The 24,007-nt window shown below is 35.0% G+C and overlaps 1 protein-coding gene across 1 annotated transcript in view; it reads right to left on the reverse strand.

Annotated features, from left to right (window-relative positions):
• Window positions 1–2,813: 2,813 nt before the first annotated feature.
• LOC306871632 (ras-specific guanine nucleotide-releasing factor RalGPS1-like) overlaps window positions 2,814–24,007 on the reverse strand; it is a 122,299-nt gene continuing 101,105 nt past the window's right edge. The window contains exons 11-20 of the mRNA XM_079419693.1: window positions 21,013–21,080; window positions 13,029–13,155; window positions 12,245–12,396; window positions 10,410–10,458; window positions 8,743–8,823; window positions 6,673–6,778; window positions 5,243–5,335; window positions 4,975–5,080; window positions 4,752–4,843; window positions 2,814–3,776 (exon numbers count right to left, since the gene is read on the reverse strand). Of these exons, the coding sequence (XP_079275819.1) occupies window positions 3,747–3,776; window positions 4,752–4,843; window positions 4,975–5,080; window positions 5,243–5,335; window positions 6,673–6,778; window positions 8,743–8,823; window positions 10,410–10,458; window positions 12,245–12,396; window positions 13,029–13,155; window positions 21,013–21,080 (904 nt within the window). The 3' untranslated portion in view covers window positions 2,814–3,746. The remainder of the gene's footprint in view (window positions 3,777–4,751; window positions 4,844–4,974; window positions 5,081–5,242; window positions 5,336–6,672; window positions 6,779–8,742; window positions 8,824–10,409; window positions 10,459–12,244; window positions 12,397–13,028; window positions 13,156–21,012; window positions 21,081–24,007) is intronic.

Consider the following 24,007-nt stretch of genomic DNA (forward strand, 5'->3'; position numbering starts at 1 on the left):
GCCTAAATATTCAACAGATATGGCATCATAGGAAATGATAGATGAACGACATGATAGATGAATGATGTACCAAACACTGATTGTAACACTGAGTGTGTTTTAATGCAATAGGAGTTAATGTTATGAGTGCTCAGATCTCTGTTCATCAGTATATGTGCCAGATGATGGCAGCTTAATGATGAATGATATACACAAAAGAAAATAATTCAACTCTCTGTGAAACATTTTTTTGAGTTTCCTAAAAGATTTCTCATATTTTCTCAACATATTTCAACTGTTGAGTAACTCCTGAAAGCAACTCCCTGAAATACTTCTGGGAAAATGTACGCGTTCAGTGGTGGGAAATGTGCCAAACACTTTCACTCAAAGTGACTTGCATTGAATTCAAGGCATTTTGCATTATTTAAAAGGTTAAGTCTATAATCCAAGGAGGTTTTCAAAAATGTCTCATGTAACATGTTGGGTGCATTTTTGTCACTTTTAGAAAGTGTTTTCTGCAGCCCTTAAATGTTTAGAATTTTGTGCATTAAATGTCGTTCTGCATGCAAAATGCATAAAGTGTAAATGCATCATAGTAGAATGTATCGTATTATCGCATGTAGTATGGCATTCTGTTAAATAATTCCTTCAGAAGATGAAATTAAGTAGGCTACATGTCACCACATGTAAAGTGATGATTTTTTACATCATGAATAGCCTTTTAGTAATTCTCTCCAGCATAAAGCATTTTGACTACTGGTTTCTGAAAACCATAATAATAATAATAAATACCTGGTCATTAACCAGGTTACACAAAACTGATACTTACCTGAGTTCAGAGCAAATCACAAGAGAAGCTGGAAGAGAGAATACAGATCGCATGAAAGACTGACAGGAAAATAAGGTTAAATATATTTAAAATGAGCTAAAATCTCACAAACAGCTACAAGAAACATACCATCAGTCTTCTCCAGGCCAGAATCTGTAATGCTGTAATCACAGATCCTTCCCATCCTCATCCTCCTGAACTACTGACAATGTCCTCAGATAAAATAAAATAATATCCTAACTTCCTAAAAATCAACTGAAATGTGAAAACATCATACACCAAGACAATCATGTATTCACTGGCATTTAATGTTTGTACAGAAGAATCAGTCTTTTAGCTGATAAACCGCAATGTACCACGAAATAATTTAGCAACATATTTACATGTCAACACAACAAGAGTTCATTCACAGTTCCAGCAGAAACAAACAGAGCATACATGCAGTGCAGCTGTACATGTGTTTCCCTCTGACATCCTCGTGTGAAAGAAAAAGCTTCTCTTCAACAAAAACAGTGGCTATTTCAAGCTGAATTCATATACAGAAGGCAAAACTGATGCTAGATAAATAATACTCTCAACTAGTGATCACTATCAGGAGTCAGTTCACATATATTATACTCCGAGGAGAAACCTGACAATTCATATTAAAGAGACGGTTCATCCCAAAATGAACATTTTATCATTATTTACTCATGTTGTTTCAAACCTGTATTAAAAAAATAAATTAAAAAAATTCATCACGATTGATCGCATCTAAAATGTTTTTGTTTACATAATACAGTGTATATTATGTATATATAAATACACATACATGCATGTATATATTTCAGAAATGTTATGTTTATATATTAAACATTTATATATATTATAAATTATATGAATTTTCAAAATATATACATGCATGTATTTGTGTTTATATATAATAGGCCTACACACATATTATGTGAACAAAAACTTTTATCGTTTGACAGCAATAGTAATATTTCAAGTACAAGTATATGCAAAACTGTATTCTGGAGTCAAAACTGTTTTTTGGGGGGTTTAACTGCTGTTTTTATGGAAAAAGTTGCTCCCAAATGTTTCATTTTGTGTTCCTTTGAAAATAAATCATCAAACTGGTTCAAACAACATGAGAGGGCGCAAACAATGACAGAAATGCCACTCTGGGGTGAAGGATTCCTCTAGTTCTGCTTGGTGTCAGGTTTCTGAAGCTGATCTGAATGGATGTGATGTTGTGTGTTCAGTTTTAGACCGACAGTCGTTCCTCCTTCAGTGACAGACGCAGCACAGCTCTATAAGAGTTAAACTTCATTCAGAGACAAACGTGCTTAAAACACACACATTATCACCAAATATCAGTACAACCATCAGTCCAGCACAGAACTAGTGAGAAATAAATGACAGAAAACTGCAGTGCACTCAATCTGAATGAGCATCTCATCTCAACTAGCCACTAAACCAGCGTTGTTCACTGTGGTCAGATGTTTCACATCTACAGCTAAACTGATCAAAACAGACATAAAAGAATAGATATCTCTTCTAAATCAATATTCGTTGCCCTGTTGATGCTTGTGACAGCAGAAGAAATCCCACTAAACATATCCAGATCACATTTCACACCAAAAATGAAAGATAAATATAAGGAATTATGTTTTGCATAAAGAAAATTCAGTCTGTTCTTATTTATCTTTTTTTTTGTTTAAAGCTTGTGACTTTATTTTCAAGTACATTTTAAGCACAATTTAATTGTATTAAAATATACCAAAGTGCAATAATAAAAAAAAATCCATAAATATAAATTAAAGGCAGTACAATAAATATGACCATGATGTAGAAATATTAAAAATTTAAATGATGTGTTTTTGTTTGTATTACAGTAATAAGATTTTGAGGGATAAATGTGCTTAATTGTCATGAAAATAATAAATAGGCTTTAAATACCTTAAAAATAGGCTTAACTTTCTTTAAGCAAAATATTACTGCTTATTTCTTACTATTTACTTCTGGGGTAAGATACGAGGACAATTTTTTTGAGATTTGCCCAGTAAGTTTGCACAAACGTTTAGGATTTCTAGTTGACGTACATCAAAAGAAGCAGTGTGCGATGGGCTAAATGGAAAATAAACTCTTGTCTAGTGATTGTGTTACGTGTTATAAAAATTGTATTCTCCAGTTAATGTACATGGAACCCTATCAGATGTGACAAATACAAACGTCTTGTTTTTATACAACATATTTAAACTGGTTTAAGTTGTGAGTTGTGAGCAAAACCTTCATTTGACAGGAAAGGCGTAATACTTAAAGCCCAAAACAAGCTTTCATGAGTATAAAACGACTAAAACTGGACTGGATTCAGAATCTCTGATGTAAACAAGTCACACTCACAAACCTCCTTCAACCAGCATCATCACATCATAACATTAACCAGAAATAGAAATCACTGCTGGAAGGAGATGTGATTAGTCTGCAACTAAACCGCTCTTAACCAGTGAGTATTATTAGCTGCTTTAGTTTGTTTGTTACGGCTCTTTGTAGGAGCAAATTAGTTTGGCTTTTTATTCTTCTGCTACAGGCAACATGTTTTCTCTTTCTCTCTAAAACTCACTTATATCACCACAAAAATGCCATCTCAAGCTTCTGTTTCATTTAAGCCTCACAAACACCTTGAGATCCAAAAGACTCCATAGAAAAGTCGCGATGGAGCATCCCTTCCTCCACATACTAGTGCTCAAACCTCCACGTCCGGCTCTGTAACAGATGTTAGATGTGTCCGGCGGCTCATGGAGGGCCAGTGGATCAGAACGAGTCCTTTGACTCGTCAATAATGAAGGATTTTTGCTCTTTTTCATCCTTTTGCTGAACCAAACACATTCTTCTCCCTCTCTGTAGGCCTTTGGAACCTTATAAATGTCTTCAGGCAAGAGTTACACAAGTCCGTTTACTCAAACGACATGAGATTCGCTGGTATCTAGAGTGAAAAGAGCAATCACAGTGTTATGCAATTATAGTTTATCTGCTGCATAACTATAGAACTCATTTAATCAGAATTTTCAAAAGCATTTTTTCTAATAATATTGAATACATATCAATTAATAATATAAATACACTACCATTCAAAAGTCTGGGAAAGATTTTTGTCTCTTCTGCTGGCCAAGGCTGTATTTATTTTAATCAAAAATACAGTGAAATCAGTAATATTGTGAAATATCATTGCAATTTAATATACTTGATTTCTATTTGAACATACTGTAAGATATAATTCATCATTACTCCAGTCTTCAGTGTCACATGATCCTTCAGAAATCATTCTAATATACTGATTTGCTGCTCAAGAAACATTTCTGATTATTATCAATGTTGACAGTTGTGCTGTTTAATATTTCTGTAGAAACTGTGATGCATTTTTTTGATGATTAGTAAGTGCATTTATTTGAAAAATAAATCTTTTGTAACATTATAAATGTCTTCACTCTCACTTTTGATCATTTTAATGCATCCCCGCTAAATAAAAGTAAAAACTCCAGTAAGACTTTTGATCAATAGTGTATTTATATAGTGTACATTCACATATGCATATAAATTTATATAAAATAAATCAATCATACACGATATATACAACTATAAACAACTTCTTGACACATTAAAATAATTTTTTTAAAATACAATTAATTTCCATATTAATAATTTCTAATAATGTTCATATTAATGAATGTCCCTAGGATGGTACCCTTTCAAAAGGTATATATTTGTACATTATTAACCGCTAAAAGGTGCATTTTAGTACCTTAAAGATACATACTTGTATCCAAAGTACACATATTAATATCTAAAGGTATCTTTTGAAAAGGTACTGGTCCAGTGTCAGCTTTTTCTGAGATTATACTGTTATTGTGAAAAAGATTTTGTTCATGCCATCCAGTCCTCATGCAGTGGTTGTTGATACCTGAGGTCGTCTTCTCCGACATGCCTCCTCCAGGTGTTTGTGCCACATGATCGCAGTGAAGCGATCGCTAGTCTGAAACTTGTAAACATTCCCTGAGAAACACAGACATTCTGCTTGAGCTATGCATACAAAAAACCCATATCATTCACTGTAATACATTTAACAATGACTAAATGAGTTATTTTGTGAAGACTAAAGGAAACCCTCAGCGAATCAGATTTACCTTTGTCAGGATCGTTGAGCTGGAAGATGTTGGGTTGAGCCGGATCATCCGGCAGCACCACCATCCAGCCCAGAACACACACTTTCTTACACGGCGAAGACTTGTACTGGGTTACACAGAGTAAGATTGCATTAAATGTTATTTTCATATCAAATGATACTTTTCCCCCCTTAATTTTTCATTTATTTTAAAATGTATTATGAATTATGTATTATTTATTTAAATTGATAAAAAATGGAATTGCTGTGAGATTCTTAGCATCACTCACATGTTTCCGTTCTGTGGCTCGCAGAGCTTTGGATCCGTAGAATAAGAGAGTGGAACCACAAAGTGTGATCCAATACCGCGTCCACGAGGCGAGCTGAATAGAAAACAAACCAACAAAACATACGAATAATGATGCAAACTCAACTCAGATTGATATGAACTAAACAGAGCTGGGAAATACGCACTAAATATATGCGATTCCTGTAGCTCAAACCAGAAAGCATGACACCAATGTCAGTGTTTAATTCCTAGTGAATGCATGAACTGATCACATCTTTACCTTCAATGCAATGTAAGTATCTGGCAAACACATTTATGTAAATGTAGGGATATCTTTTGGGATTTTACTGTATTTTTTGGATGTTTTGTTTTTGTACATGTTGGTCACTAGATGGAGTGCTTGAGTCAAATATTCGTTCATTCAAATCCACAGTGACAGAAGGCTTTCTGAAATATTGTCATGAATCTTTTACCAAATACAATTAAAGCTAAACTTTGGCTCTATACATTGGACATTTTTGCAAAATAAGGCATTTTGATAACTGACTAATAACACATTCATTGCCATTAAACTGAAATTACTGAAACTAAACGCATGATAAAATGCTCAATTAAAACAAAAAATATTGTAAATAAATATTTCTTCAAATGGGACATATGTGAATGCATTTTCTTGGACTGGAATATATGGCCAACAATTATTTTTATGTATATTAAAACATATATTCATATATACATCCCCCATATTTTAACAAATATATATTTTTGGCCATTTTTGGGGATATATAAAAAAATATTTTATATATACACAAATGCTGTCAAATGATTAATCGTGATTAATCGCATACAAAATAAAAGTTTTTGTTTGAATAATATATGTGTGTTCTGTTTATATTTTATATATATATATATATATATATATATATATATATATATATATATATATATATAAATACACACTCATACAGTATATATTTAAAAAATATTTACATGTATTACGTGTATATTTACATTTACGTGTCTATATTTATATTCATAGAATTTATATTATAAATAAATATATTTAATATATAAACAACATTTTTCTGAAATATATTCATGCATGTGTGTGTATTTATATATACATAATAAATATACACAGTACACATATATATATTGTGTAGAAAAAAACTATTATTTTGGATGCGATTAATCGTTTGACAGCACTAATATATATATACACACACAAACACACACAAAATGTATGACATATGGGATGTTGAGGGCTGTTGCATTAACCCCATATAAATATGTGAGCTGCATGCTGCCATCTTTGGCCAGGAGTACAGTTTCTTGAGGCGTAAATGTCACTTATGCACCATTTCAAAGCAAATGCATAAATATCTTTATATACTGAATATTGGCACTCATTTTTGTTCCTTTTCTGTTCACCTTGGGTTTCCTGCCCTCCTTCAGCATGGTTTTCCTCTTCAGCGGACCCTCCATCGTGACTCCACCCGACTCTCCATGAGCCATACTGGACTCTGCTACTGACGGACTGCACAGAGGGAATCACATCAGCCCAACACCTTCACTACAACCACCAACCCGTGTGTGTGTGTGTACTACTGCAGCCGGTCCAGCTCACATCTGATGTGATGTGATGGAGCCGCTGCTGGAGAGCTCAGGCTGAGGTGAAGAGAGTGTGAGAGAGGAAAGAGAGCGCTGATGCAGGACAGAAAGGTTCCCCTTCACCCGCCAAACACTCCACTCGCAACATATCGGCTCTGTTTCAAAACCTAGTGAGCTTTTCATACGCGCACACTCTCAATGTAAAGATGGTTTCAAAAAGTAACCAGCATAAATATGCAGCTTTCTAAGAGACTGAATTTCTCAAGTTTTAAATGAATTTAACACAAAAATGGGAAAAAAATTGGTCTATTTTACGAAATATTTGATTTTAACATGTTTAAAATTTAATTTAAAATACCAGTTAATATTTGAATTTCAACTGAAGACCTGCACTACCCATCTCCCTACACACTCAAACTGATATATTTGCATATATCTAGATATATTGTACAGTGTATGCAAATATATTGGTTTGAGGCATTTTGAATGACTACAAATCAACTACTTTATACAATCACTGTAGCGCTCTATTGAGTCGAGTCTCCTCACTTGCATTTCTTTCTAGCATTTCTTTGCTTTGAATGTAAGCATCTGATAATACAAGGTTTTCCAATCTTTCAGATGCCACAGACTACCAAATATGATCTGTCTAAAATGTAAAAGGCAGCTATATTTCATATATATAGACCAAAATTATAATGTGAAAAGTTAATATTATAAATGTGTATTTTTTTTTTTTTAGAAAATATTTAGATTCTATTAAAATATACAGCAATACTTTTCTTTGTATTCACTATATCACGGTACTTTTTAGAGGCATTATTTATTTATTTAAAATGTTTATATTTAATTTTTTTTATTTTAATTTACAAATTCATCTAATTCACTTATGCAATCTACTATTTATTATTTCTTTACTTTAACCTAATTATTATTATTATTTACTTTAATCTAATTCATTGATATATTTTAATCTAATTTTTATTTTCACCTAAGTTATTGTTTATTTATTTTCATTTATTTTTTATTTTTTATTTAAATCAACTTGTTAGTTTATTTTGAATCTAATTCATTTTTATTATTTGTTTACTATTTATTTAAATGTTTTCTTTATTTAATGTTATTTTTTAATGATTAATTTTTGTGCTGTTTTTCATTAAACTTTGCTGCAGACCCCAGTTTGAAACCCCCTCTACTAAATGACTGAATGTGAATGTAAATGTGAGGAGCTCTGTTTGAGTGCTGTCCATGTAGTGTCCCACTAGTTAGGATGCAGCATCAGAAGGAAGCTGTCTAGGTAGACAGGACAGTGGACGGCGAGTCCACAGGTTAGGTTTTGGACCAGAGCTTTTCTCTTCTATCCACCTTATTTTTCCGGTAAGAGCGGTCGAGGCCATTTGTAAACTGAATGTGTCTGGCTTCCGGTGTCATTCGCATCCAGCTATTTTTAACTGTACAAAACAGCTCGTTTTGCTGCTTGATATTGCAAACTGGTGTGTCTTACTATGTTATTTTAATGTATTATCTTATCTATGAACACACTGGTTTGTAGAGCAAACAGTTTTACCGTTTACTGCACTTTGCTATTCTTCTTGTTATTTCCGTACAGCGGCTAATGAACCGGAAGTCTCACACATTCACAGAAAACAGCTAACTTCCGCGTTGAAAAATAAGGTGGATAAATACAGTTCTATACCCATCCTGAGATGATGACAATCTGACAGCTGGATAAAGAGAGAACTGATGACAGACATGACATGTCTTCAGACCAAACCAGAAAAGAGAAGGAAACTGGAATGTTAAAGAGGAGACGCTGCATGCCAAGACAGGTGACCCCGATGCCCCAGAGGAATGGAGGAGGTGACCTTTGACCCAGGCAGGGGTTTGTACCTGTGGGCATGGCTGCGGCCTCTGGGGGAGCTGCGGAGAGGAACCCTCCAGTTAGGGCCCAGAGTCGCGTACATGCGGCCCCTGTTTGCACAGTCGCCACAATGAGTTCAACCCACACTGACACTACAGATCTCTAAATGGTCTAAATTGAATTACACAGTTTTAATATAAACAAACTAATGCACTTATTGTGATATTTGCCAGTCAAACATAAACAGATGGGAGTTCTGCACTCAAAAAAATAAAAATAAAGAAATAATGTATTGCTTAGATTATTATAAACTATACTGTATGCATCTATTGTATTATGTTTAAATAATCATTTCAAAATACATGTATTAAAATAGCTTAGAATTAGCATACATTTTTAGTATAAATCTAAGGAAGCTCATTTCTGCCACAGAATAACATTAAAAAGCTAATTGCATCTTTCTATCATTCTGACTTTTTCTCTCAAAGTTCTAAGTTTACATCTAATTAATGTTTTTTTTTTACAGTTCTGAGGAAAAAAACAAAACAAACTCAGAATTACAAAAGATAAACTATGATTTCAGACTTTATTCTCACAATTCCTAGTTTATATCTTGTGATTGAGAGTTTACATTTGTGCAATTCAGTTTTTTTCCACCATGGAATAAAAGATACAAAGGTAATTGTGACATTTCATCTCACATTTCATTGCAATTGCTAGTTTATATCTCACAATTCTACTTTTTATCTCAGAATTGCAAAAAAAAGTCTTTGTTTTTTATCCCGTGGTGGAAACAAGCTTTTAAGCACATCTGTTAATTGTGTTCACAGTTAAATTGATGAAACTGAAACAAATGGATTTATTGATGATGAATATATAAACCTGGTTATTGTGCATTTAAAACTTTCAGTTTATTTGTACAGAACTAATGTATGGCTGACAAATATGCATCGCATTCATTTGTTTAATTATGTTAAAACTTGAATGGAACAGATGAAAATTCCTAGGCAATTCAAATACTTAAATTCAGGCCTAAATATTTTTTGAGAAGATACACGGACTCTCTCAGACAGAATTGAATGAAAACTGGATAAAATGTTTTTTTGTTTCAGTAGTTGTGTTACTGTGTTTTGCTATTCGTATGTCAATGCGCTTTCCTGTGGAATGGACATATATAGATGTTAAACATTTATATACATTTATAACTGGAAACGATAAATGAACAACAACAAAAACAGTCAGTACTGTTGAGCCAGGAAAAATGAAATAAAAGTCCTTCATTTTTGGAAATCTCAGTTTTAACTTACAGTATGAAAGAGTTGCATGGCAGTTGATCTTATGAAGGTTATACAATTCAATTCAATTCAGTTAATAAGTGAATAATCAAAATACTTCTAAAGCATGTATCTTTTTTAATGCGAATGTCAGCCTATACTAATACATTATTAAGAATCAAAACTTCTTTCTATTGCTATTATTTAAAGGGCCAGAACTAACAATGAACAGCTGTATTTTCATTAACTAACGTATTAATAAAGTACTTTAACAATGTAATGCTCATTTAAGTTAGTTAATGCATTAATTAACGTTAACTGATGTGACATTATTTTAAAATGAAACCGGTCAGATAAAATAAAAATGTAGCTCTTATTAGCAGATGATGTTTAGACACAACACAAACCAGACAGAGTCTCACCTCTGGACCCCCGGAGAGAGATCCTCACAGAACGAACTCTGACTGCTGCCTGAGAAAACACAAACCACACAAACCACACGTTCTCATCTGACAGTGAGAATGAAACAAGAAGGTACAAAAGGAGCTCAAAGACCTTATTGGGGCTACAAAACTGTAATATTTAAAACACCAAAGACATATATTTATTATAAGGTTATTTGAATAATCTACATGCAGTAAAGTGACGCACATTTTACTGACCAATCAGCATGCAGGATCAAAAATATATTCTGGGTACAAGACAAATTTAGCTGTGAAATAATATCACATCATTTTGACTTCCTGCAGATACAATAATGCACTTATACTATGGAAGTACACTGTGTCAGGCATTGCATGAGTTTGCATCTGTGTGGTAGATTCTCTTTCTGATTTTCTCTTTGTAAAGTTATATTTAGTCTTTCAACTCTGTTGCCATGGCAATATAATGGTGTTCAGTTCCTTTTGCACAATGCATGCAATGTCAGAAATCAATTCTCACGAATTACATCAGAAATAGACAACCAGATCATCCAAACTAGTACAGTAGTCCCACCACAAAAGTGAGCATTTCGATACTTTACAGATGAAATTTCAAGGAGGGTTTTACTGAATCCTCTTTATATTTGTATTTAATTACTGACTTTAAATTAATTTATGCTGTAAATTCATGTAAAACAATAAATATTTCATTATATGGCAAATGTTGGCTGTGCAACTGTTTATATTGTTGCAAAAATGTAAACTGCATCTTACAGCTATATATATTGAGTTGGATATATGAAGCAATCTTAAATGATATATGTGTGTGTGTGTGTGCATATATATTGTGACGAGTCGGCTGCCTCCCCCCTGTCCATCATCACCACCCCGTCCCGTATTCGCCGCCCTTCACCAGGCTCCCGACGGGAGTGGGTGTGTGAGAGAGGAGGGGCGCTGAACACGCAGGGCTGGCGGCGTGTGATGAGGCGCACCTGACGTGAATGGAGCCTCATCACCGCCGCCGTTTAAACGCCGAGCGCGCCTCTCCTCGAGAGACCGGTCTCTTCCCGTGCATGCACGCTGGTGTCCTCGTGGGTCCAGGAAGGGAGCGTCGAGGAGGACTGCCGCACCCGTTAGGCGGCTGACGGGCTAGGATGCCGAGCCGCCGAGTCCCCCAGAAGTGCCGGGATCCCGAAGATGGACGAAGCCGCGCCAGAGACGCCGCCGCCACTCGCTCCCGGCCCCGAGAGGGGAGCGCGTGCGGCCACCGGACTCCGCCCCTTCCCTGGACCCTTCCCTCCTGAACACTGCCCTCCTGCACAGCCTCGCAGCACGACGAGGACACCAGATCCCCGTTTATTTTGGACACTTTTCCCCCTTTGGACACTTTATTTTGATATATTGTTTAATAAAAACCTCTCCGAGGCTTGACGCCACGCCCACTGTGTCTGTCGTTGGCTCCTCCCGCCACAATATATATATATATATATATATATATATATATACATATACATAAACAGCTTGATTTTCTGTAAAGCTGCTTTGAAACAATGTGTATTGTGTAAATAACTATACAAATAAAATTGACTTGACTAATCATGCCGCTGCTTTAACAATAATAATAAAGCTTCACATTTTTTTTAATAATCCATGTTTGATTTGTTTGCTTGCTTACAAGTGCATTATTTAACCAGATTATTATGCTTTTTTTAATTTTAAAATGAGGGCCTATTCAAAAATTATTTTCTGCTGTAATTAACATTATGTCACAAATACTTAAGATGCATTAAACCAGGCGCATTCCTTAAATACAATGTGCAGGCTTGTGCTGGTACCTATAGAGATGCCGTTGGACACAAATGAGCTGTGTGGGTTGTTCCTCGCTGGACTCTGGGACTCCAGGAAGCTGTCGTCCAGCAGGTGACGTGGTTTCTCTATGGGGAACGTCGCACTTTTACTCTCCACCACACCGAAATGCCACATCATACTGTGAGAGACAGTCAGAAAACCATCACGAGGCATGAGACTGGGTAACACTGAAACTTTCCAGGGAGAAGTACGTTTGACAAACTAAATGCAAAAGTGCTGCAGATTTAATGTTTAGCATGCAGTTACACTAACGTTCAAGTTTGGGGTTGGTAAGATTTTTTACAGAGGCCTATAGGGGCTAAAAAAAACTATAGAGGTGATATAAAATTATAACATTTTTAAAAACAAAACTAGAAAAAAATTATAAAAACACAACAAAATTACTAAAAGGTTCAAATATAAGGATCAAAACTAATTTCCAATCTAATTTTTTTACACTATCTCAGTGATACTAAAATAGCATTGGTAGTAAAACGTCCAAGTGCATGACTTTAAATACAATATATTTATTTATTTTGAAACTGAGGGATGATTCAATATGATTCGATGAATATCGAGTTAAGAAAACAGCGTTTATTTAAAAATATAAATCTTTTGTAACAAATGGCTTTACTGTCACTTTCGACCAATTTAATGCATCCTTACTGAATAAAAGTATTAATGTCTTTCAAAAAATCATACTGACACTAAACTTTCTGATCTAAATATAGTATGTAAGTGTGTGTATATGTATGAAGAGACAAAACAGACGCGTTTCCAAGGCTGTGGCTCTTCCTGTGGCGTGAGGGCGGCGGGGTGGGAATATGAACCCCCACGGTGGCATCCGGACAGGTGGGCCGTCGATTATACCTGACCGATAAAGACAACTCAGACGGACCTGGACGAAAGGGACAAAGAGAGAAAAGCAGAATGAATTTTGCTCTGAACATGCCTGATTTTTCTCAGCGTCACACTCAATGAAACATAATGAAAGACAACATGTGGAGGCTCTGTCAGCGGAGTCTCTGGTTTAGCAATCACAGCCGCAACACAAATGTTAACATTCTCCAGTCCTCTTGAGGGAGACCGATGATTATTCAGTCCTGAGAGAGGAAAACAGAGAGGATCCCCAGAGAAACGGCATCCACATGTTCTCGTCAGTGATGGAGCTTCACATGCTTTCCGAGGCCTTGCTCACGTGCTTTTCTTCTACTGCTCGATGAAATAACTTTAGTGAACCAGTATTTTCTGTTTATTATATTATTTATTCATATTTAGAATTTGCTTTTATTTTTATATTTTCAGTTTATATTTTAATTTTAGTTTACTTTTCAAAATGTATTTTTTTATTTCTATTTAGGTTTCATTTAATTTATTTCAGTTCCACATTTACATGACACTAGTGCTTTACAATTATTTATATGCTATTATAGTATTTATTTATATTTTAAATTTTTAGATTATATTTTTTTAATTTTCAGCTTTAATTTTAGCTGTAGTAATTTTATGTGCTTTTGTCATTTTTATTAGTTTTTGTTTTATTAATTTGTAGCTTTCATTATTTTTTTAAAAATGTATTTCCGTTTTATGGTTATATGTGACCAGTGTTATTTTCAGATAATTTTTGTAGTACATTTTAATGTTATATTTTATTATGTTATTATTATATTATTTATTTATTAATATTTAAATTTGCATTTATTTTAATGGATTTACTTTAAGTAATTTTATGTTTTGTTATTTGTATTCATTTTCTAATATTATTTTTTTATTTACATTTGACATTTACATACAACCAGTATTATTTTCATATTATATTTTTTGCATTACATTTTATTATATTGTTATTAGAGTATTTATTAATGTTTTGAATTAGCTTTTAGTTTTATGTTTATTTTCATTTACTTGAAGTTTTAGAAATTTTGTGCTTTTGTCATTTTTATGATCATTTTTAAATATTTCTATTTAGCTTTCTTTTTTTTCCTTTTTATATTTACATGCAACCAGGGTTGTTTTAGCACTATTTATATACTATTATAGTATTTACTCATATTTTGAAGTAGCTTTTCTTTTTTATTATTTTAAGTATATTTAAGTATATTATTATAAGAATATTTCTATTTTAGCTCAGTTTTATTGCAATGACTGAGAACAAATTTAATAGTTTTCTTTTGGAAAACAGTTTAGAAACAATCATTTGCAATGCAAAGATAGAGAACGATTTCTCTTTCAGTTGCTCATAATTAGCAATAGAATACTCTGACATGTAAATAATAGTGCAGATGCATTTCAGCATATTTACAGCAGATGCTTTTATCCAAATAGAGAAAATGAGTATATCTGTTATTTGTGTCAAAGGGAAAAGTCTGAACAGTTCACATGGGTTCCTTAAAGCAAGAGTTCATCCAAAGATAACATTTCTGCCATGATATTGTTCTACTAAAATATTTTTTGTGTTTGACATAAGAGAGAAAGTCATAGTTTGGAGGCACATTAGGGTGAGTACATGTTTGGTTGAACTATCCCTCTAAACTTCATTATCTCATCACATGAACCCATCAAAACAGGCGTTCAGAGAGTCTCAAACGGCTCTTAACTGAGTTTTCCAGAGTGGACAAAAACACCTTCAAGCATCATGGGAAAATGGAAACAATGCAGGACAGCATGCTGAGACACTTACACACCAGAAGACACATTTAATGGAGCGACTGGAGTCTTAAACCGTGATCGCTCTCTTCCAGACTGGGTCAGACGACGCTTTACACCGTGTTTCTCGTATGTAAATACCTGAATGCCACAGTGGGATGTTTAGGAAATGATCTTCACCTGGTTCTTGTTAAAAGCTTCATTAATGAGTCTGACTACCAGCTCTACCAGATATCTATCTGACAATGAAAACGGCATGATGGGGAGAGATTTGATTCGACGCAGGTGTTTCTGGAATTAGAACATGGACCTTTAAGTAGTAACAGCATTTAAATATAAAATGTAATTAAATGTAAACATGTTCTCTGTGGTATGGAGTTACTTTTGTGTCTTTTATGCAATAAACATACTTTGAGAGCAACATGATTTACATCGTAATTAAAAATAAGAGACTATAAACAAAGTCTTTTTAAAACGGTTTCTAATAAAAATAATTGATCTCAACTTTTTTATTATGTTATACACACACACATATATACATGTATGCATGTATATATACTGTATATCAGCCTATAAGCATAAATACAGCAATTATATATTTTTACTGTAAATACACAATATTTACTAAAATATAAAAAAAAAAAAAACATTTCAAAATGTATCAATTTTTAAAATTTGAACTTGATAGAAAGTATCTGTAAAATAAATTACAGATTTATACTTGAGACAGCAACTTCTTGTTTGTGGGGCTCTCGATGCTTCAAAATAAAAGTTTCACTCATGACACGATCAAACAACAAAAACCTAGAAAGAGAGAAAGAAAGAAAGATGTTGGCTGATATATCAGGTTTGGTGATACATCGATCGAGTACTAGAAAAACTAACTGCGTATACCGCAATTCCTTGCAGGTACAGTAGAAAACATGCTCCAGACATTGAGCTGTGGTGCTGTTTTGGGACACCCAGGATCGAATCCAACCTGAATCGTGTCCTGATTTAATCTATCATTCATAATTTGCTGCTTCGATAAATAAAATGCAGCAAAAAGAAAGATTTTAAGCACCAGAGGGAAAGCTGGCGGCACTCAGGGAAACTACAGAGCGACTGCATCACTTCCAGAGCTCATAACTGCAATTACTTGCATTTTGTCCTTTTACTAATCACCTAATTATTAAATACTTAAAATTTGAAGCACTGCTGACACTGTAGGCAATTATATTTGACCTCTCATTTGACCTTTCACTTTGCAAGGAAAATTTGTCTTGTTTTTGTACTGGATTGTTCCAAAAGCATTTAACATACTTTAACAGTCAGCATTAAAGTACTCAAGTTACTCAAACGTTTAGCACTAAAACATTTAAAAAGTTGTTAGGAGGAGGTGGTTTTCTGAATGTGTTTGTCTGGTTTTATATGTATCTGCTGACTCCAAATCTCTCTTTTCTTCTCTATTAAAAGCGAGTTAGATGGCAGACACATGCTTTGAGTTCAGCAGTACATGCTAGCGATCAATCTGGCCCTCTCTGTACACGCTGATCCATGTGTTTAGCCACATATGTTCCTGTGTGGGGGTCAGAAAGGTTGTATGTAAAATATAAGTCATGTAGCAGCATGCGTTTCTTTTGTTTTTGCTACTAAATGAGAGATTTAGGTGACTAGAGCCCCGTATAACTCACCAAGGATGCATTTATTTGATCAAAAATACAGTAAAAGCAGTAATATTGTGAAATATTAATACCATTCAAAATAACTGAATTCTATTGTAATGTATTTAAAAACATAATTTATTCCTGTGATGCAAAGCTGAATTTTCAGCATCATTACTCCAGTCTTCAGCGTCACATGATCCTTCAGAAATCCTTCTCATATGCAGAAAACTATTTTTGCAGATTTATACTTTTGTGGAAACTATGATACCTTTTTCAGGATTATTTGATGAATAGGAAGTTCAAAAGAACAGCTTTTATTTGAAATAGAAATTTTTACTGTCACTTTTGATCAGTTTGATGTGTCTTTGCTGAATAAAACGGACTTTTGAATTGTAGTGTGTACAGAAAACTAAATGATGATAGCAGGGAAACACAATGTGCAGAGCTGAGAATAAGGCTGAGACGTCTCTGACTCGGGTCTGATTGTGATTAAGAGCTGCAGTTACCACATCAATGTAAGCAGCTGCTTCCAGCTAATAATAGTTTCACAGTGATGCATTTGAGAAATATGGTGCATGTGTGTCTGACAGAGCGACAGGTATGTTCACGCACTGCCTGGACCTCCCCAGCTAAACACATTTACGGCTTCCTTCTTTTCAATATCTGTCTGTCTAGCTATCTATCGGTCTATCATCCATCCACTGTTCTATCATTCTATTCATCTATGGTTCTATCATCCATCCATCATTCTGTTTCTATTCATTTATTGTATATCATCCATCCATCCATCATTTTATCATCCATCCATCCTGCCATCGTTCTATTGTTCTAGTTGCATTATCCATCCATTGTTCTATTGTTCTGTCCATCTACCATTCTATAATCCATCCATCTATCATCCATCATCCATCCATCGTTTAATTGCTCCATTCATCTATCATCCATCATTCCATTCACCCATCATTCTATTTTTTCCATTCATCATTCTCTCCAACCATCTATTGTTCTCCAACTGTCTATCATCCATCAATACATTCATTAATTCATACATCCGTCTGTCCATCCATCCATCCATCCATCCATCCGTCCATCCGTCCATGCATCCATCCATCTGTCCATCCGTCCATCCATCCATCCATGCATCCATCCATCCATCCATCCATTCGTCCATTCGTCCATCCATCCATCCATCCGTCCATCCGTCCATCCGTCCATTCGTCCATCATCCATCCATCCATCCGTCCATCTGTCCATCCGTCCATCCGTCCATCCATCCATCCATGCATCTGTCCATCTGTCCATCTGTCCATCCGTCCATCCATCCGTCCATCCGTCCATCCATCCATCCATCCATCCATCCATCCATCCATCCATGTGTAATGTGTGAATTTCTTTGGCCAATCAATAATCCAATCTAATAATTTAATCTAATGAATATGTACATTCACAATTCAATAGTGTTCAAAAACATCCCAGGAATACACAGAATGAGCAGATCTGGAATCTAGACAACTGGGAAATTAGTTTTGATCGGTTGAACGTGCTTTGGTCACTTCATCACACTTCAGTTTGTGTTATTTCATACTTTCGATGACTTTGCTATGATTCTTGAATGTGGAAAACAGTCCTAATAAAGAGAGAGTAGGTGTGTCTGAACGGCTGTTCCATGTTTTGCTCTGTTTTCTGGCCTGAGTTTCGTGGCAAGATCTCATTTCCTTGGCTGGACGTCTTCACAAATACATGGGGTTATATAACAGCCAGTCACCCCGAGACTCTAGGAAAGACCTCGTCCGCCCAGTCCTCGCTGTGATGTAACCGTGCGGCTGAGACGTGGCCACAGGCATCTCATTTAATAAATGAAAATTACATATATACATACACCAAACATTTCTTAAAGTCACACACTGGCATTCAAGAATAAAATGAAAAGGAAAGAATGACACACCAAAAGCCAAATGGTCTCCCAGAGCGCTGTGTTACATTACACTCGGTCAGATCATCTGGTGGTGATACTCAGGCATGATGCTTCATAGGGGAAAAATGTGACGTCTTCATTTAACAATCAAAAACTTTCTGACTACAAATGGTCCAGACGTTCACTTCTGGCCTTGGAATGAGAATAGACATGTTATTGAATAGCAAGAGAGGCTGCCTTGGAAACCCCACAAACAACAACTTTTAGGAACATGGAAACCTATAGATTTGGTTACACAGCTCAGGAGAAATGCTTACAAACGATAATCACAGCTGTCGGCTCGGCATGTCGCGTGACTAGACCTCACGGGCAACAGCCAGGCAACACAAGCATGTAACATACAGCATTCACAATCTACCACTCTGAACTGTTCAAAGAGGACTAAATCCACACCTATATGCTCATTACATGGCTAACATTCACAAAAGACACTGAAAGTCTCTCAGACCATTTACATTTACATTTATATGTGCCATAAAATAAGCTCATAACCGTTTTTGGCAGTGAATAAACCAAATGTACCACAATTAGAGGAGTTGATGATTATGCGATGATCTAGTCCATTAAGCTAATCGACTATTGTTTGTTCAATTTCAGCACAAATGTTCTCATGTGAGCTGTAGGCCAAAACACACAAGGAAATTTGGGCTAGTAAAAATCAGGCGTAAATTTATCATAAATATAATTATTATTAACTGTAGTGAATGCATGGTAAATTAAATCCCTACACATAACATGTAATTATTCAATCTCTGATGAAATATATCCCACAATGCCCTACAGGATATATCGAAGGCATTTCAACCCTAAAAATGACTGATAAAAAGAAATTAATATAGTGTAGCGCTGAGAAATCCTGAATATTTTTAGGCCTTTTGATGATGTCAAATATATTTAATAATATTTAACCACTTAAATTTGCATGCACCAATATAAAAATAGCATATATAGTTAAATAAATACATTTTATATGTAAACATACTAAATACACAATTGTGAGTGAATAGATTTAAAACACCAATTCCATGATTCATAAATGAAAATGAATCAAGCTTACCAACTCCATCAGTAATTTATTATTTCAAATCAGAAATGCGTGCCATAAAACCATCTCCTTCTCAGAGCTCTCATACACTACCATTCAAAAGTTTGGGGTTGGAAAGAATGTTTTTTTTTTTGGAAGAAATGAATGCTTTTACTCAGCAAGGACGCATTAAATTAATCAAAAGTGACAGTAAAGGCATTTATAATGTTACAAAGGTTTATACTTCAAATAAATGCTGTTCTTTTGAACTTTCTATTCACCAAAGAATCCATGCATCACTGTTTCCATAAAAGTATAAGCAACAAAAAACTATTTTCAGCATATTAGAATGATTTCTGAAGGATCATGTGACACTGAAGACTGGAGTAATGGCTGCTGAAAATTCATCTTTGATCACAGGAATAAAATACATTTTTAAATATATTACAATAGAAAACAGTTTTTTCAAATGGTAATAATATTTCACAATATTACTGTTTTTACTGTATTTTTGATCAAATAAACGCAGCCTTGGTGAGCAGAAGAAACAGCACCTAGTGATTTATGAGCTGGAACAAAACTCAGCTATTGGCGTTGGTTTGTAGGAAATGTGATGACCAAACAAAATGTTAAAAATGAATAACAATTTTATAAAATTACACTGAATAGTTCAGAAATTGTCCAGTTTTAAAACGGTAAAATAGCAGATCCCTGGCGATGGAGCTTGAGGAGGTCATGCAGTCAGCTGTTCAAAGCATTGCTCAATGACTACGGTGCCTTTGCCTGCATGTGGTGGTGTGATGTAGATTTGCAAAGCTGAGATTATGAAGGCTCCGTAGAGAGCCATTTATGTGCTGTTTGTTTTCTCGGTCCACATTCAGTTCCCTTTGCCCTTTCAATGAGTCACAGAGGACAGGGCCCCTCGGCCCCTCAGAGCCCTTCATTAACTCTACCACCAGGGGCCAGTGACCTCATTCAGACGGGACAACATAATGGATGCTCGGGGAAAATGACTACAATATCTTCTGTAAGTTACTACTTTTCAAATGTTTGGGGTCAGTAAGATTTTTATTTTAAAGAAATGCATACTTTTATTCAGCAAGGATGCATTAAATTGATCAAAATTGACAGTGAGGACATTTATAATGTTACAACAACAAAAAACATTTTCAAATAATGTTCTTTTGAACTTTCTATTCATCAAAGAATCTTGAAAATAATAAATGTATCCGTCTGCACAAACATATGAAGCAGCACAACTTTTTTCAACACTGATAATAATCAGAAAGGTTTCTTGAGCAGCAAATATTAGAATGATTTCACCGTTACTGCCTCATGCCCCCCCCCCCCCCCCCCCCCCCCACAAAAAAAGATAAAAAATATATATGACACACCCCTTTTGGCAACTAAATGTATATATATAAGAAGTACACTGTAGAAATAGTGACATTTAGGCTGTCTTACCTGCAAGATCTTCTTTGGATGTGGCCATGCGTGGCGAGCTGTTCCCTGGTTCAATTTTCAGAGACAGTCTGTAATGGAAAGACAAGCAAAAGCTTCAACAAAAACACTCCACAAGTTCCATGAAGCTTCAGGGTGGTACATTTAATATTTCAAAACCAACTAATGTTAGGCTGAATGCACAGGCTTTGAGGATGAATTTAGTTGAATCAGATTTGCCATAAACCCAAAATAAGACATGTTAGTGAAATCACCACATCATTTTAGCCTCAACCAACAGTGCCACCTTAAACACTCGAAATTGATTTTACTGTAATAGATGTCACTTTTCATTTAAAAAAATAAAATCATGGAAAACAGGATTTTTTTTGCTCTTTTCTATGTAAGGTATAATTCACAAAAAATTTAAATTTACTGAAAATGTACTCAATAGCCTCACATCACTTGCTCACCAGTGGATGCTCTGCAGTGAATGGGTGCCGTCAGAATGAGATTCCAAACAGCTGATAAAAACATCACAATAATCCACAAGTAATCCACACCACTCCAGTCCATCCGTTAACAAACCGTTGCTTCTGGTCAAAGCACCATAATCCATCATAACACTTCCTCCAGTGAAAACATTCCATCTCCTGTTGTCTCTCACATCAAAATCCACCCACATATTTGTTTAGAGCTGCTCTGGACTGTTCTGGCTTGTAAACAGTGCATGATCTGTGCAGATTTCTCTCTTGATTCAGACAAATTCCTTTTTTTCACTGGAGGAAGCAATATTATGGATAGAGGACTGTGGATGGATGCTGGATATGTTTCTTACAAGCACAGTTTTTGGCTTCACAAGGCAAGGCTGGTGGACTGGAGTGGTGTGGATTACTTGTGGATTATTGTGATGTTTTTATCAGCTCTTTAGACTCTCATTCTGACGGCACCCATTCACTACAGAGGATCCATTGCTGAGCAAGTGATGTAATGCTACATTTCACCAAATCTGTTCCCACGAAGAAACAAACTCATCTACATCTTGGATGGCCTGATGCAGAGTAAGTTTTCAGCAAATTTTCATTTTTGGTTGAATTATTCTTTTGATTTACTATGTATAGTTTCCCCAAATGCAAGAACATTTCTTGAATAGAAACAGCAAAAATGGCTTCAACTTCAAAACCACAACTACATTAACATATGACTTCCCACATTTACATAATTACACACAATCAGTATTCAGTGACTTGACCTGCCCTGATGAATGACAGTGTTTGTGCAATTTCATCACTCGCAAAATGACAAGAAAGATCATGCAACATTAAACTGTAACCACTTTCCTATAAAAGCGCTTACAGGCCTCAGAGGTGATGTAACACTCTTCATGCTGTTCATGCTTGTATTTGGCTTTTCTAGTCATGTACATGACCTAGAGGAGACACTGAGAAACCCAAACGGGACCTGTTGGGCCGATAACATGTCACGCTTTTATAGGAGACCAGAAGGGACTGATTTTTAACTATTTTTAACTGCAATCTCTTATTTCCACATCATCAACTATGATCTGACATGCACAGAATATGCAAAAACAGCCTTTAATGGAGTTTTGGCACAATGTACAGTGAGCTTTGGAAAGAAGCGCTCAAAATAAACACATCATGCGGCCAAGTTTCTGTATCTCAAACAATAAGGCCAAGGTCATGGGTTTGATTCTCAGGGAATGAATGAATTAAAAAAAGAAAAAGTTAGAACAAAATTGCTTTGGATAAATGTGCTAAAAGCCAAATACATAAATATAAAATAAAAACTACTTGTCGGTCTCACCAATTTTTTGACCATTATGAGCTGAATTTTTACTAAACATCGATTTTTGCATGATGCTGTGAGCAAACCAGTGTTATTGTATTTAACTATCTATATACAGTCATCTTTATTTAATGTCCCACATTAAATCAGTCAGTTTACTTAAATGCCTTAGTCTTAAAAGCAGCTATTGGACATTTTTTGACATTTATGATCGAACAAATAATCAATGACTCAGTGTCTGTAATAATCAAATCATTGAATATTTTCAAATCATTGAACACACCATCTGAAAACCTCTAGGAAAAATGAACTGGTTTAACACCACGGGCACACTGAAGAAAAAGTCCTCACTAAATAACACAAGACAGATTGCATGTACTGATAGCCAAAGAACAAAATGAAACCGCCAAAAAAAGCAACTCAACAACCTGAAACAGCGTTCAGGGGATTTGTGAAAGAATTGATCAGATTCCTTCAGGATATCACACTGTTTTTAAGGAAGGTGAAATATTCAGAGTCAGATAATTCAGATTGGGTGTGGAGAAATCCCTGGAGAAACGCTAATGACAGCAATCAATCATTCACTGCTAATTTGCACAGAACAGGACTTCGACTCACGAAAACAAACATTTTCATCGATGGGATCGGAGTGACTTAACAGAGGTTGAGAGTTCAGAAACCAGACAATGTCAAACTATTCCAAACCATAACAAGACTACAGTTTAAAGTCTCAAAGACAAGATCCAGATGCAACGGCTGTTTCCAAACGGTAGGCAGCAAAACGACGTGGCCTAGACACATTAGAAAGCAGCACCACCACGTGCATCCACAGACAAACCAATCCCAGAATGCACAGCGACAAGCTTGATGTAAATTTCTGTGAGTACTACAGAGTTGCACTACAACAAACAAACAGTGCATCTAATTTAAAAAGGGATTATTTCCACCAATTTCTGTCATAGAATAAAAATCAACCTTTTTTAAAAGGCGACTTTTATCTCACAATTCTGACTTTTTTCATAACAATAGGAAAAAACGAAAAACAAAAAAAACCCAGCAGAATTGTGAGATATAAGCTATAAGCTTGTGAGATATAAAAAGTAATTGTGAGATGTAAACTCAGATTTCCACACACACTAAAAAAAGAAAATTGAGAGATGTAATCTAAAAATTTTTAGAAAAAATATCTAAATGACAAGATTTAAACGTAAAA

The sequence above is a fragment of the Barbus barbus genome (assembly GCF_936440315.1).
Source record: "Barbus barbus genome assembly, chromosome: 6".
In the NCBI taxonomy this organism is placed as follows: Eukaryota; Metazoa; Chordata; class Actinopteri; order Cypriniformes; family Cyprinidae; genus Barbus; species Barbus barbus.